We start from the raw sequence: 16,851 nt of genomic DNA on the forward strand, positions 1-16,851 counted from the left end.
CTGACTGGTGCTTTATGGTGCTCTTTATTGGTGCTGGTGCGTCGATGCAGGGCAGGCTGTCTCCCCCCCAAAAGAACAATCACAGGTCCTGGGTCAGTGTTGTAAATACCAGCGTCAATTGTAAATAATGCTCCCCCACCGTAAACGTTTAGTTTGAGAACCATTCCGAAATTCGGTTAGCTGTGGGCGTGAATCTGTTAGGCAGGGTGCAATGCAGCAGAGGGACATACTTATTTGTGTTTTAAAACTGTCACACTCAGGGTCAGGTTAAATGTAGAGGGAACTACACCTAGGTGCCACACTAAAGGTAAAAGTTTAATAGGCCCGGGACATGCCTAAGAGGAGGAGGGTGCAGTGTTGTGGATTTGAGAATTGTGTTTTTTTGTGTGTAAATATCACCCTCTGTAGTGTAAAGGTCAAAAGGTCGTCCTCGTAGTTACTCCATCGCATCACGTAGCAAATCATAGATCTCCCTGTTCAGTAGTTATCTCCTTATTATGTGTATTAGTTTAAGGCTTTGTCTTCCATTAATTGACACTCCATTGCACCGAATTCAAATAAGGTAGATTCCCTTCCAATTCCCCTTTTGTCAGCTATTACCAACTGCATTCGCCGCTGCTGCTTTGGGGTTGCGGTTTTCGCCACAAGCCTCCATTAGCCACGAGGTAAACTCGGAGAAGAAGGGCGTTGGCCGCCGATCGTCATCAAAGGTGGAGCAAAAGAGCCCGTGCCAGCCAACCGGCACTGCAGTGAGCGGCCCCGGTAGGCGTGCCCTTGTAGCCCGCGGCTTCATCCCGGGGAGGGCAACAAAAAGGGCGACGGAGGGACTGCGAAACGGAGATGAGTGAGGAGGACGCACTGAGCAGTTCAGTTGAGGAGGAGCTGAGAGTTGAGTGGACCGCAGTTCAGTTGGAGTTCAGTTGAGGAGGAGCTGAGAGCTCAGTGGACCGCAGTTCCGTTGGAGTTCGGCTGAGGAGAAGTTGAGCTCTGACGCGCAGGTTCGACCCGCTGCCGCGAAGGAACGCCACCGTGCGACCCAGATTGCGGAGGGTCGGCGGCCGCTCACCTCGAGCCTTGCCGTTTACACGGACCGGACCCGCATCCTCCCCGCCTTGTGATCCCGCCTCGTCCGTCCAGGCATCCCTCTGGTCCGAGCTGAACCTTCCTCCCTTTCCAGCCATTCGTGTCTGCCTTCATTTCCCATTCGTGTGAGACTGTCTTTGTTTGTTCTGTCCTGGGTTATAAGTAAGTCTGTATAAGCTAGAAATTGCACTGTGTCCTTCTGGTCCGTCCCTCTTTCTGTCGTTATTTTCTCATCTTTCCATTCTCCTTGGTTCTTTTTGTCTTGTAAATAATAATAATAATAAATTAGATTTGTTCTTCCTACCTTGCCTTTCTTTCACTTACATCCGTCGTCTTTGTGATTTCCCTCATTGGACACCTGTGGCACGATTTGGCCAACGTTTAGGAATCGGGTCTCGTCTCTTGTTAATGGTTCGTGCCGCGGTTGCTAAACCGCTCGGCAATTAACATCTGTCCGCGGTACGAACGAGGTTGTGCACCTGCCTCTTCGGGGGTAGCTGTGCAACTTCAGGACTCACGTCGGTCAGTCAAAGACAAGGGGGTTGATCCCCCCTTGATAAGGGGAAAAAGGCTGACGGAGGGTTCCGCAACAATATATACACACACACATACACACGAACTTGGCTCGCTACGCTCACCTCACCATGCGTCGTTACAGAGGAACGGGCTTGTTTTAGCTGAGGATAATGACTGTACCCAAGTTGCTTTGTTGTCATGATTTACACCAATCATAATACAAACAATTATTTTGCACAAATTATTTGAAGTGTTTGTGATATTACATTTTTATAAGCAATTTATGTTGAAATTAATAAATAAATAAAATAAAAACGAACCCCTCAGCTCAGCACCTGGGGTAGGTGCAGACTGGAATTTTTGAACGATTACACCTCACCACCACGAAATTAAAAACACCTCACCACCACGAAATTAAAAACACCTCACCACCACGAAATTAAAAACACCTCACCACCACGTGATTAAAAACACCTCACCACCACGTGATTAAAAAACACCTCACCACCACGTAATTCAAAACACCTCACCATGACGTAATTCAAAACACCTCACCATGACGTAATTCAAAACACCTCACCATGACGTAATTCAAAACACATCACCACCACGTGATTCAAAACACCTCACCACCCATGATTCAAAACACACCACCACGTGATTCAAAACACCTCACCACCACGTGATTCAAAACACCTCACCACCACGTGATTCAAAACACCTCACCACCACGTCATTCAAAACACCTCACCACCCGTGATTCTAAACACCTCACCACCCGTGATTCTAAACACCTCACCACCCGTGATTCTAAACACCTCACCACCCGTGATTCAAAACACACCATCACCACATAATTCAAAACTCACCACCACGTAATTCAAATCACCTCACCACCACGAAATTCAAAACACCTCACCACCACAAAATTAAAAACACCTCACCACCATGAAATTAAAAACACCTCACCACCACGAAATTTAAAACACCTCACCACCACGAAATTAAAAACACCTCACCACCACGAAATTTAAAACACCTCACCACCTCAAAATTAAAAACACCTCACCACCACGAAATTAAAAACACCTCACCACCACAAAATTAAAAACACCTCACCACCACAAAATTAAAAACACCTCACCACCTCGAAATTAAAAACACATCACCACAAAATTTAAAACACCTCACCACCACAAAATTAAAAACACCTCACCACCACAAAATTAAAAACACCTCACCACCTCAAAATTAAAAACACCTCACCCCCACAAAATTAAAAACACCTCACCACCACGTGATTTAAAAACACCTCACCACCACGTGATTTTAAAACACCTCACCACCCCGTAATTCAAAACACCTCACCATGACGTAATTCAAAACACATCACCACCACATGATTCAAAACACCTCACCGCCCGTGATTCAAAACACCTCACCGCCCATGATTCAAAACACACCACCACCACATGATTCAAAACACATCACCACCACATAATTAAAAACACCTCACCTCCACGAAATTAAAAACACCTCACCACCTCGAAATTAAAAACACCTCACCACCTCGAAATTAAAAACACCTCACCACCACAAAATTAAAAACACTTCACCACCTCGAAATTAAAAACCTCACCACCTCAAAATTAAAAACACCTCACCCCCACAAAATTAAAAACATCACTACCACATAATTCAAAACACCTCACCACCACAAAATTAAAAACACCTCACCACCACGAAATTAAAAACACCTCACCACCTCGAAATTAAAAAACCTCACCACCACAAAATTAAAAACACCTCACCAACACGAAATTAAAAACACCTCACCACCTCGAAATTAAAAACCTCACCACCACAAAATTAAAAACACCTCACCACCACAAAATTAAAAACACCTCACCACCACGCAATTAAAAACACCTCACCAACAACGTTATTAAAAACACTTCACAACCATGGAAACAAAAGTTTGAGGTAGTAGTTCAGTGAAAACACAGACACTACCCAGATATGTACATACTGTATATAGATAGACGACTGCACCTGAATTGCTGTTTTGTCGTGGTTTACACCAACCATAATACAAATAATTATTTTGCACAATGAATTTGTAATATACGTGATATTACATTTTATAAACAATTGAAGTTGAAGATTTAACTTGGGGAAAAAAAAACGGTGAAACGGAAGATGAAAGTTCTGGCCAGACGGAAGCCTCTCCTCAGTGAAAGACACATGAAAGCCCACAGAATCCTGTTTCTCACAGTCTGAGAGTCCTTTAGGTGCTTTTTTGCAAACTCCAAGCGGGCTTTCATGTGTCTTTCACTGAGGAGAGGCTTCCGTCTGGCCACTCTGCCATAAAGCCCAGATCGGTGGAGTGTTGCAGTGATGGTTGTCCTTCTGGAAGTTTCTCCCATCTCCCAACAGGATCTCTGGAGCTCAGCCAGAGTGACCATCGGGTTCTTGGTCACCTCTCTTTCCAAGGCCCTTCTCCCCTGATTGCTGAGTTTGGCCGGGCGGTCAGCTCTAGGAAGAGTCCTGGTTGTTCCAAACTTCTTCCATTTAAGAATTATGGAGGCCACTGTGCTCTTGGGAACCTTCAATGCAGCAGAAATTTTTTTGTAGGCTTCCCCAAATCTGTGTCTCGACACAATCCTGTCTCTGAGCTCTGCAGGCAGTTCCTTCGACCTCATGGCTTGGTTTTTGCTCTGATATGCATTGTCAGCTGTAAGACCTTATATAGACAGGTGTGTGCCTTTCAAAATCATGTCCAATCAATTGAATTTACCACAGGTGGACTCCAATCAAAGTATAGAAACGTCTCAAAGATGATCAAGAGAAATGTGAGGCACCCGAGCTAAATTTCAAGTGTCATAGCAAAGGGTCTGAATACGTATGTCAATGTGATATTTCAGTTTTTTCTTTTCAATAAATTTGCAAAACTTTCTAAAATCCTGTTTTCTCTTTGTCATTATGGGGTATTGAGTGAAGATTGATGAGGGAAAAAATGAATTTAAACGATTTCAGCATAAGGCTGCAACATAACAAAATGTGAAAAAAGTGAAGGGGTCTGAATACTTTCTGAATGCACTGTATGTGTAGGGTGGCCTGAAAGTCGTTTTACCCATCCGCAGTAAAGCGTTCGTTCTTAAACTTTTAATTTACAGGTTTTATTGTGCAGTACTTACAATAATCAGTTATTGTATCTGTATGCGCTCCATCATTCTCCTGAGTCAGTTACCACACACCACAGTGGAGGAGCACAGAGAGGTAGGGAGGGAGGCAGTTGCAAGAAATTTCGCAGCGGTAAAGCGACTTTTAGGCCACCCTGATAGAATGAATGAGGTTTCAATAATTTTCTTCACTGTAAAAGCCACAAAGTGGTGAAACTTGTAAATTTACTATGCTGAAGGATTGAGGTTATTTGATAGAAAGAAAACTATTAAAAATCAACAATTGGTGCCAAAGGTACCTGGATCAATTGATGAAACGGGAGCTGTATCCATCGATGTATTTGTATTGCTGCAATACTGTTCAGCAATGCCAACTTCATTGTTTGGTTGAAAGTCAGGAGTACAATTCGTTGAAACACTGAAACATGTGCTGTGCTCAAGCTTTGTGAGTGGAGTTGCTAGTTCTGCAGCGCAAGGCATAGGAAACTGGACGTATGTGGAGGATTGGGTCCCAGTGAGAGAAATGGACATCCCTGTGAATTTCTCGAGTACATTTTCTCCCTGTAATACAAAAATCAATGGGTAAAAATTTGTTTTGATGACCGTTACGTATTACCTCCCCAAACCCCGGTTGCGGTGCACCTCCGAGTCTGGAGCAGGAACACGGCAGAAAGATTTGTTATTTTGCGTTTTCTAAAAGACCATGGTAAAACCACACCAATGCAATTGTAGAACAAAACGAGTAATTGTATTAAGAACTCTCACATACACAATAATAACACTATTAAAGAAAGTACAATGAAGATGTCACTTGCATCAAATGAACAATACATATGATGGTACCATCATTCCCCAATGGTCTCGAAGCAATTAACTCACGATACGCCAAACGTGAGTAAAATGTAACATTCCCCAAAGTCCATGAACGAATCTCCACGCGGGGTGAAGGTTGAGGTCGTGCAGAATGGCAAAACAACAGGCACGTATTGGCGTGGCTGTGGATGAGGAGTTATGAGGTGAGAGGTCGATATGGGAATTGAGCCGATAGGTAAACCAACGGCACTCAACACGATGAGGTCAATACGGAAATCCCAACGGCAAAAGAAGATGCACCAAGCGGACAGCCTCTTCTTCTTTGAAGCCAAAATGCCATATCGGCCTGTAATGGAGGCGCTCGATTTCTCCAACGATGACTGGCACTTGGTGATAAAACCTGAGACGCAGGTTTAATTGCACTCGCAAAATATGACGATATCACGCAATCCCTTTTACGGGAAGCCTCAACTCATTCACGACCGATATATAAAAACAAGTCCGCTCGCAGCCTCGACGTGACTCTCCTCTCTCCTCCTCTCTCTGCCCCATATCAATCTCTCTTCTTCCGGTCTCTGTGCCGCGTTTTCCTTTTTCCTTCACAAACATTTATTTTTACCTTTCACTAAAGTTATCTCCATTTCACACAAAAATCTTAACATTACCTGAAACTAAAAATCCTACAAGTATACAATAACAACAAAGACAAAAGTGACGGATCCATAACACTCGCCACCTTCAAGGAAGAAAGTTTGAACACGGTGAAAACTTTTTCCATACAAAAAGTATCTTTAACACCCAAAAATAATACCCACACCCAACAACTACAAATCAAAACTATGGCTGATCAAATCCCGTATGCCAAAAAAATTTCCAAACAATGCACAGGAGTCCTCAAAGTTCATTCACTCTGGAGGAACCTCCTGCTGGAGATATTCCATCTTAACAGGGTTCATCCAGTAGGGGTGTTTTCACGGGAATGGCCTCCCCCACATCAATATCATGACATACCAGATCAGTACGACCAGGTACATCTGTGAACAAAGGCACAAACTCAGAAATGAGGTTGGATAATTGTCCTTGTTGTGCCCTCGTCGAATGACCTAATTTCTGGTCTCGGTTCTTTAACACATTAGTGTTCGTCATTCTGGGGCAAGCCTTATCTATGTCTTTTCCAATGCTGTCTGGAATTAGCTTGTTGACAACCTCCTTGAGACCTCGGATTGCCCGAACCTGCTGGTGTTGGGCATAAGAGGTCTTCCTGATTTGGTTGGGCCGCTTCTTGGTAAAGCCAATGCTGAAAAGTTGAAGGAGGTAACCATCGGTGGTCTTCACATCCACATGGTCTTCAATTAGAGTCTGCCACTTCTTGACCATCGAGCAAAGTTTGTCGCAGGTGAGGTCCATGCCATGGAAGTTGGTTAGACAGTTCTTGCCTTGTACATCCTCCACAATGAGGTGGAAATTACGGAAGGTCAGCTCATCATTCTGGAGGTCCGCCAAAGATACCTCAAAGAGACGACCTTTCAGACTGTCTGATGCTATGCGTGTGCCCTGTGACCGCATCACCAGGGTCTTGCCAATCTGACGAATGTTGAACATGGATGGCGCTTTTACATCATAGCAATCCTTCTTTGAGAACGGATCCACAATTTTCTTCTTGGCGCCCTTTTTGCCACCTTTACTGAGGCGTTTGTTCTTTCCCACCACCATGATGCCGTAAAAGAGCAAGACCCTCCGATTAGTCTCCAAAAGAACTTTAATGTCCACGTGGACACACTGTTTAAATTCTTCCACCAAAATCAATTGTGAACAGTTAAAGTCTTCGCCAATCTCTTTTGAGTCACACCACCTATCAAACATAGTTTCCTTCTTTCTGGCAAACTCCACATGGGTCTCATTCTCCCGCTTCCTGGCATTCCTAAATTTTTGTCGGTAAGCTTCGGGGACCAATTCATGGGCTTTGAGAATGGCTTTCTTGACTGTCTCATAATCTGCACATTCATCAATCGGTGAAGCCGAATAGATCTCTTGAGCTTTACACACCAGAACACTTTGTACTAACATAGTCAATGACTCCACAGGCCATTTTAACATCTGAGCCACCTTTTCAAAGTGCAAAAAGAACTTGCCTACCTCCTTTTCATTAAAGGGTGGAACCAGTCTTACATGCCTACCAATATCCCAAGAATTCTGACTTGTTGTCGAACTATCCAGCACGGATAAGATTTCTCTCCGTTCTCCTAGTAATTCAAGCTCCTTGAGTTTAATTTCCCTCTGATACTCCATGTCCCGTTCCTTTAAGTCCCTTTCAGCTCTCCTTTCCTCTGCTATTTTCTCCTCGAGTCCTCGTTCCTTTTCTGCTCTTTTCACCTCGAGTTCTCCTTCCTTTTCTGCTTTCCTTTCCTCTCGTTGCTGCCTCTTCTCTTCCAATTCCAACTCTTTTAATCTTTCCTGGCTCTGCAGTTGCATCTCCATTTTCCGGAGCTCCATTTTTCCTTTTTCCTCTGGTAATCAATCCAATGCTACCTCTTCCCACTTTTTCCCTCCCACTAAATATTCTACCACCAATGTCTGAATCTCTGCCTTCTTCATATTAACTCGGAACGCCAAATTACAGTATTTGGCCAACATCCTAAAGTTCCGATCTTTTTAACGCCTGGAACTTTGCCTCATTAGGGGACATCACAAAAATTTCCATGTCAAACACCATTGTGACTATTAGGTAGCAAGCCTGTTAACCTTCACACAAAAATTGTCAAATTTGGGAATGTTAGGAAATGTTAAATTTGGGAATGCAAGGGAATGTCAATCCCAGACGAGAATGTTTGGGAATTAAATCCTGGCCGACGAAAATGTTAGGGAATGTCGATCCCGGACGAGCCCCCAATTTCTGTTACGTATTACCTCCCGAAACCCCGGTTACGGTGCACCTCCGAGTCTGGAGCAGGAACATGGCAGAAAGATTTGTTATTTTGCATTTTCTGATACACCATGGTAAAACCACACCAATGCAATTGTAGAACAAAACAAGTAATTGTATTCAGAACTCTCACATACACAATAATAACACTCTTGAATAAAGTACAATGAAAATATCACCTGCATCAAATGAACAATACATATGATTGTACCATCATTCCCCAATGTTCTCAAAGCAATAAACTCACGATACGCCAAATGTGAGTGGAATGTAACAATCCCAAAGTCTGTGCATGAATCCCCATGCAGGGTGAAGGTCAGGGTCGTGCAGAACGGCAAAACAACAGGCAGGTATTGGCGCCTGATGAGGAGTTATGAGGTGAGAAGTCGATATGGGAATTAAGCCGATAGGTAAACCAACGGCAATCAACACAATGAGGTCAATACGGAAATCCCAACGGCAAAACAAGATGCACCAAGCGGACAGCCTCTTCTTCTCTGAAGACAAAATGGCGTATTGGCCTGCAATGGAGGCGCTTGATTTCTCCAACAACGGTTCACACTTGGTGATAAAACCTGAGACGCAGGTTTAATTGCACTCACAATATATGACGATATCACGCAATCCCTTTCACGGGAAGCCTCAACTCATTCGCGACCAATATATAAACACAAGTCCGCTCGCAGCCTGGACGTGACTCTCCTCTTTCTGCCCCATATAAATCTCTCTTCTTCTGGTCTCTGCCGCGTTTTCCTTTTTCCTTCACAAACATTTATGTTTACCTTTTACTAAAGTCATCTCCATTTCACACAAAAATCTTAACAACAATATTACCCTGAAACTAAAAATCCTACAAGTATATAATAACAACAAAGGCAGAAGTGACGGATCCGTAACATGACATTCTACATTTTATGAGAATGTCAAAATCTTGGCAAAAGCCAAATTTTGGTCCAATGATTAAATCTTACCGGATGCTCTTCAAAAGTTGTGTTACTTCCACAATACTGCACAGTCATACTACCAGAATCTCCAACTGTAACATGCAAGGTAACAATATAATTGGTTTGCATTATTCAGACATGCAAAATAATTGTAATAATACGAGTTCCATCACAAGGAATGTTGATGCAGGAGGAGGCCACCAGGCCCATCAAAGCCTCTGCTATTATTACCAACCTTTGGTTGTTTGTCAGTGTTCTATCTTTTTCAAATGCTGAGCGTCAATGAAGGATGTATCACGTACCATTTTTAGTCTTTGGTATGAATTAGCAGGGGTTCGACCCACCGATCTCCCAGATTTAGAGAGGATGCTCTCTCTATGCCACAAAGACTGGCTACTAATATAATAGTATTAGTATTAGACTACCAATATATTAGTATTAGTATTAGACTACCAATATAATATAATATATAATAACAAAAGCGGTGTTTGTGTCAGGATGTGTGTCTCCCTGCACAACTCCAAAACCATGAAACCTAGCGGCCCCAAACTTTGCAAGCCTACTTATATTGGTCGTACCATCACTATATTGGTCGTCAATGGGCATATATATATTGGTCGTATATTGTATATTGGTCGTATATTGGTCGTCGTATATTGGTCGTCAAACCAATATATTGGTCGTACCATCACTCCAAGGGAGTGCATGCATGAAAACTGGGTGTTTGGGTGGGTTTAAAAATCCCTTTTGAAGATAATTAACAGGATGCTCACAACCCCCCTCCACCCCCCTAAAAAATAAATAAATAAAATAAAACTTACCAAAATGACATTGCGCCATCTTGTTCAGCCCTCTATCACATCGCTGGGTTCTTAAGCTACCATTTTGTTTCAGCCTATTCAAACGGCATTGGCTTGGAAACACAAATTACTCTCACAGATGTTATGGATTCGTCACTTCCATCTTTGTGGTTTTCATCGACTTGAAGCATTTTTAGTTTCAGGTACTATTATTGTTACGGTTTTGGTGTGAAATGGAGATAACTGTCTTCAAAGGTAAAAATAATGTTTCAGAAGAAAAACGATATGGGTGAAGAAGAAACCGGAAGAAGAAGAGGAGGCGGGCGATAGGATCGAGAGAGATCGGAAAAGAAAGGCTTATCTGTTTTGTGGTGGCGAGCGGACCTTGTGGACATTGGTCGCGAGCGAATGTTGGTTTCCCCGGGAAAGGGATTCCCGTGACAGAGTCGTTATTGCTGTTGCAAATAAACCTGCGTGACGGGTTTTGGTTCCGAGAGTGAATCATCGTTGGAGACCAAGCTGACACCTCCATTATCGGCCGGTCCGCCATTTCACCTCGCACCAGCCCTTCGCCCGGTTCCACGTGTGTGTCGTGGGTTTTCCCGGAGCGACCTCAGCGTGGGAACCGCTGATTGTTCATGTCAGCTTCATTGTCGGGTGAACGGAAGGTGTGAGTTTCCATTCACCTTTTGGGTGAACTATTACTGGACCGATTTCAGCCCGACCTCTCACCAAGCGGCTCTTCTGTAGCTTTGACTGTCGACCGACCTGGGTTCAGGTCTCCGTACGACCCTTTCGTGTGATCGCCAGAGCGGGGATCGACTTTGGCCTTGTGTCGTTAAACCGTGATTTTGGGGAATGTTACAGTTCACTCACGTTGGAGTACTGCGAGTTATTGATTAAGGAATATATTGGTCGTACCATCATAGGAATCGTATGGTTTGTGATGTGCAAGTGAGAGTTTCCTTGTACTTGCGTTAAGTGTTATTATTGTGCGAGTTTAAATACAATAATTGGTTTTGTATCAATTGCTTGGTGTGGTTCTACCATTGGTCATTGGGACACACACATAATAGCACATCTTTCTGCCGTGACTCCTTTCGAGGCTCGGAGGTACACCATGGCCGGGGTTTGGGGAGGAGCACGTAACACAGACTAATTAAAGCATATAATCAAAATCTGGATTCTGATTTGAGGATTGGATCCCAAACGCTTAATAAGTATCAAAATCTGGAGTGAAATTTGAATAAATTTAGGTTAGCACATTTGCAATTTTTAGCCGCGTCGCAAGACGCTGGTCATAGAGTGCCCTCTGCTGTTGTTCTTGTTCTTCTTGTTCTTCTTGCAGAGAAGACAAAACCTCAAAGCTCCACCCATTCTGGGAACCATAGCTCCACCCATTGTGGGAGAGGCTTCATATAAACAAATATCCACCATTTTATTAACTCGCATAGCTTTGAGGCCTGTTTTGTAGGCCCGTGGTGTCTTCCTCTCTCACACAGTTTTATTTCAAATCAAATTCGATATATCGTTTCATTTTTCACAGTCGCTAACATAGTTTTAGACTCGGTTGAAAAAAAACGGGAAGAAATTCCGATGAAAGTTGCCCTTTATAGAACGAAATGAATTCTCAAAGGCCTGTAACTTCAAGTCCATTGAGATATATATTTTTTAAATCACGGCATGGTCAGTCATACACCGCCCGAAATAACAGACGGGAAAATGCCGAGATATATTAAAAATTCGTCCATTTGATGACAATCGTCACAATGAAATATTTAATTTATACGTCGTCACAATAATGTGGAGAGAGGAGCATAGCTTCGTTCACGTGTCGCCACATACGGGAAATTGCCGAGATATATTTTTATAACTAAGTGTACATCTTTTACTTAGCTTCAAGCAAGGCTGTCCTACCTCCTTCTCTTCCATATTGCCAAAGCATTAAATTTTACTTTTTCTACTATTCCAACAATTATACTGAGTGAAGAAAAGATTATGGATTGTTCTCAAAAGTGTAACTTTATTGAGTGCACCAAAAATAATTAACCAGCGGGAATTGAGCACAATAAAAATAATTAACCAGCAGGAGTGACGTCGAGGCTTCCTCAGTCATGTTTGTGTCCATGGGGGAAATCCCCAGTTAGGAGGGCAAAATAAATCAAATTAAAAGAGCGTGGCCCTCCTCCTGCTATAGTCTATTTAATTCATTTCCTTCCTTTAAAAAGTATAAATTACATCGATCGCCGAACAAAGGACTGTTTCAAGGTAAACCTTTGGCGGTGCCTCGGTTGCAATGGTCCACTCACAAGTGCTTATACGAGAGATTTATTTTTTAACGTACGTATGCGGTCATTAAGCATAACATATATTCCCTTTGCTAAAAAAAAAAAAAATCTTCTTCTTCTACATCTATCCTCTATACTCTATAGCAGCATTTCCCAACCTGGGGGAAATTTCCCCCTGGGGGGAAATACAATATTAGCATTCGTGTAATATTGCGTTTTAGTGAATAAATCTCAAATCTTTAATTCTTTTGTTCTTCGACTTTTTGCTCAACAAACATTTATAACATTGTCGGTAAATAAAAATTTATATACAATAAAAACTTTTTTACAACATTTATATGTGTGTGTGTACGTGTCTCTGTGTGTGTAGGTTTGTATGTATGTGTAGGAGTGTGTGGGTGTGTGTGTGTTGCTTTATTTTTATGTTATTTATTACATTATTTATGTTATTAAGCGAATAAATTTTGTGTTTTGGCTACTTTTTTTCCTTGTGTGTATATACAGTGGGGAGAACAAGTATTTGATACACTGCCGATTTTGCAGGTTTTCCCACTTACAAAGCACGTCAAGGTCTGTAATTTTTATCATAGGTACACTTCAACTGTGGAAGACGGAATCTAAAACAAAAATCCTGAAAATCACATTGTATGATTTTTAAGTAATTAATTTGCATTTTATTGCATGAAATAAGTATTTGATACATCAGAAAAACAGAACTTAATATTTGGTACAGAAACCTTTGTTTGCAATTACAGAGATCAGACGTTTCCTGTAGTTCTTAACCAGGTTTGCACACACTGCAGCAGGGATTTTGGCCCACTCCTCCATACAGATCTTCACCAGATCCTTCAGGTTTCGGGGCTGTCGCTGCGCAACACAGACTTTCAGCTCCCTCCAAAGATTTTCTATTGGGTTCAGGTCTGGAGACTGGCTAGGCCACTCCAGGACCTTGAGATGCTTCGTACGGAGCCACTCCTTAGTTGCCCTGGCTGTGTGTTTCGGGTCGTTGTCATGCTGGAAGACCCAGCCACGCCCCATCTTCAATGCTCTTATTGAGGGAAGGAGATTGTTGGCCAAGATCTCGCGATACATGGCCCCATCCATCCTCCCCTCAATACGGTGCAGTCGTCCTGTCCCCTTTGCAGAAAAGCATCCCCAAAGAATGATGTTTCCACCTCCATGCTTCACGGTTGGGATGGTGTTCTTGGGGTTGGACTCATCCTTCTTCTTCCTCCAAACACGGCGAGTGGAGTTTAAACCAAAAAGCTCTATTTTGGTCTCATCAGACCACATGACCTTCTCCCATTCCTCCTCTGGATCATCCAGATGGTCATTGGCAAACTTCAGACGGGCCTGGACATGCGCTGGCTTGAGCAGAGGGACCTTGCGTGCGCTGCAGGATTTTAATCCATGACGGCGTAGTGTGTTACTTATGGTTTTCTTTGATACTGTGGTCCCAGCTCTCTTCAGGTCATTGACCAGGTCCTGCCGTGTAGTTCTGGGCTGATCCCTCACCTTTCTCATGATCATTGAGGCTCCACGAGGTGAGATCTTGCATGGAGCCCCAGACCGAGGGAGATTGACTGTCATCTTGAACTTCTTCCATTTTCTAATAATTGCGCCAACAGTTGTTGCCTTCTCACCAAGCTGCTTGCCTATTGTCCTGTAGCCCATCCCAGCCTTGTGCAAGTCTACAAATTTGTCCCTGATGTCCTTAGACAGCTCTCTGGTCTTGCCCATTGTGGAGAGGTTGGAGTCTGATTGATTGAGTGTGGACAGGTCTGGAGACGGCTTTGCGGTCGGTCTTTGCGGTCTTTGTGGTCGGAGACGGTCTGGAGACGTCTTTTATGCAGATAACGAGTTCAAACAGGTGCAGTTAATACAGGTAATGAGTGGAGAATGGGAGGGCTTCTTAAAGAAAAAACTAACAGGTCTGTGAGAGCCGGAATTCTTACTGGTTGGTAGGTGATCAAATACTTATTTCATGCAATAAAATGCAAATTAATTACTTAAAAATCATACAATGTGATTTTCAGGATTTTTGTTTTAGATTCCGTCTTCCACAGTTGAAGTGTACCTATGATAAAAATTACAGACCTTTACGTGCTTTGTAAGTGGGAAAACCTGCAAAATCGGCAGTGTATCAAATACTTGTTCTCCCCACTGTATGTATGTATATATATATATATACATATATATATATATATATATATATATATATATATATATATAGGGGGGGGGGGAGGGGTGGGGGGAAATCCGGACGATTGAACTAGTTGAAGGGGGAAACGACAGAAAAAAGGTTTGGAACCACTGCTCTATAGCATCTATAACTATAGGGGGTGTGGTAGGGGGGATGTTGGTTTGATACTGGTGTACTGGTGTTGGTTGAACTTGAACAGCCTGGTGGCCTGGTGTTGGCTTAGCGGTTAGGGTGCCGGCTTGGGATCCTAGGATCCTGAGTTCGAATCCCGGTCGATCGCTGAATTAACGCCAGGGGGGTTGACTCAGCCTGTCATCCTTCCAAGGTCGGCAAATTGAGTACCAGCTTGCTGGGATGAATGATCCTCGTGTGTACCCCGGTTTAGAATAGGTACACCGTATCCCTGCGCATCCTAAGAGGCGACTAAGGGTTGGCGTCAGGAAGGGCATCCGGCCATAAAAACATTGCCTCAAACAGGGAACCATGATTGTCATGTGGCCCGCAAGGCTAACCCCCGCTCTAGCGGGGAAAATGGCCTTAAAACGATCATTCATTCATTCATTTGTACACATGGGTCAGACTGGGGGTTGAATGGGGGAATTGTATCCACAATATTAGTATATGTAATAAACAGGTGGGCCCTAATCATGTCCATATTTAATAAGTATCCCTTTGTTACAGTGGATACGGAACAACCATTGCACAAGCAAAAAGGTGATAAATAGACTTTGAACCAATATCATGTCAATTTTAAACAAAAACACCCAAATCAATGTTTGTACTCCATACCAGTTTGTGTTGTATTACAGTTGCGTTGGTAGCATCGGACTTGCGCATTCAAACCATCTTCTAAATCTTGTCGTCTCCCGAGCATCTTATCAAGAGCACAGCGTAGCAGCTGCCGAGGTTCTGTATCACCACCAGAAAACTCAGCATAGGCCTGAACAGAAATTACCCAAGATCATTCTTTCAGCAAAAACAAACAGCTCACCGAGCCAAATCTGGCAGAAATCTATATTAAAGGAGCTGATATCAGTAAAGCTGTCACAAGTGGAAATAATGATTAGTAGTGCATCTAACTGCAGCCAGAACTCAGTTAACAAAAATTGCATGCAAAGATGTATACAAGGCTCTCTCACCATTCAGATTCTGATTTGACATACTCGGTTACAGAGCACCGGTGCTGCCAAAGCTGGTTCTTGGCAAAGGTTATACTGGGTGGTTTTTGCCATTGCCTTCCGAGCAGCAGTTCGGGCAGGAATTTAGCCAGGGTGCCAGAGATAACTCGCCTCTTCATGAGGGACAACTTGGGATATTTAACGGCCACCAACTAATCCAGCATAAGGAGTGCCCAGTTTAACGTCCATCCAAGGAATTGGACACACATCGATGAATCACAATGCCTGTGAAACACCGAAATGGCCGTTTATAACTGGGCCGAGATTTGAACCCAGGCTTGACAGCTTAGAGGGGAGTGTGGATACCTCTATGCCAATCTGCCAGGCCCTATCCACTATAACTGGGCCCAATGCAGTTACTGGTGATGTGGTGCCATTCCTCAAGCCCTCATTTATTCAACATATTAATACTTCATCCATCACTAGGTAGGCACGACCCATGCTGGTTCTGGTGTTCAGGTTTGCTCCAACCATTCTCTAAAGCACCCAATATCACTTTCCAACATACAATGTGATGTGACCACACACTTTCTGTGGGTGTAGTCTTTGCAGGTGGATGTGTTATGGCATTCCGACAAGGGAATGCAGCTAATGGTGAGCAAGGAAATGCAGCTAATGGTGAGCAAGGACATGCAGCTAATGGTGAGCAAGGACATGCAGCTATTGGTGAGCAAGGACATGCAGCTATTGGTGAGCAAGGACATGCAACTATTGGTGAGCAAGGACATGCAGCTATTGGTGAGCAAGGACATGCAGCTATTGGTGAGCAAGGACATGCAGCTATTGGTGAGCAAGGACATGCAGCTATTGGTGAGCAAGGACATGCAGCTATTGGTGAGCAAGGACATGCAGCTATTGGTGAGCAAGGACATGCAGCTAATGGTGAGCAAGGACATGCAGCTAATGGTGAGCAAGGACATG

At 43.3% G+C, this 16,851-nt stretch overlaps 1 protein-coding gene and 1 pseudogene across 4 annotated transcripts in view; both read right to left on the reverse strand.

Moving 5' to 3' along the window:
• LOC137428719 (interferon regulatory factor 5) overlaps positions 1–16,851 on the reverse strand; it is a 93,570-nt gene that overhangs the window by 60,067 nt on the left and 16,652 nt on the right. For 3 of the 4 annotated variants that reach the window (XM_068118622.2, XM_068118627.2, XM_068118633.2), the window contains 3 exons: positions 15,542–15,692; positions 9,489–9,553; positions 5,081–5,342 (listed from right to left, as the gene is read on the reverse strand). In XM_068118622.2, the coding sequence (XP_067974723.2) occupies positions 5,081–5,342; positions 9,489–9,553; positions 15,542–15,692 (478 nt within the window). The remainder of the gene's footprint in view (positions 1–5,080; positions 5,343–9,488; positions 9,554–15,541; positions 15,693–16,851) is intronic. The other variant, XM_078777316.1, reaches the window with a different exon arrangement.
• On the reverse strand, positions 6,537–7,308 carry LOC137419094 (small ribosomal subunit protein eS1 pseudogene; annotated as a pseudogene).

This window comes from Myxine glutinosa, chromosome 1 (assembly GCF_964187855.1).
Source record: "Myxine glutinosa chromosome 1, kmMyxGlut1.1, whole genome shotgun sequence".
Lineage (NCBI taxonomy): Eukaryota > Metazoa > Chordata > Myxini > Myxiniformes > Myxinidae > Myxine > Myxine glutinosa.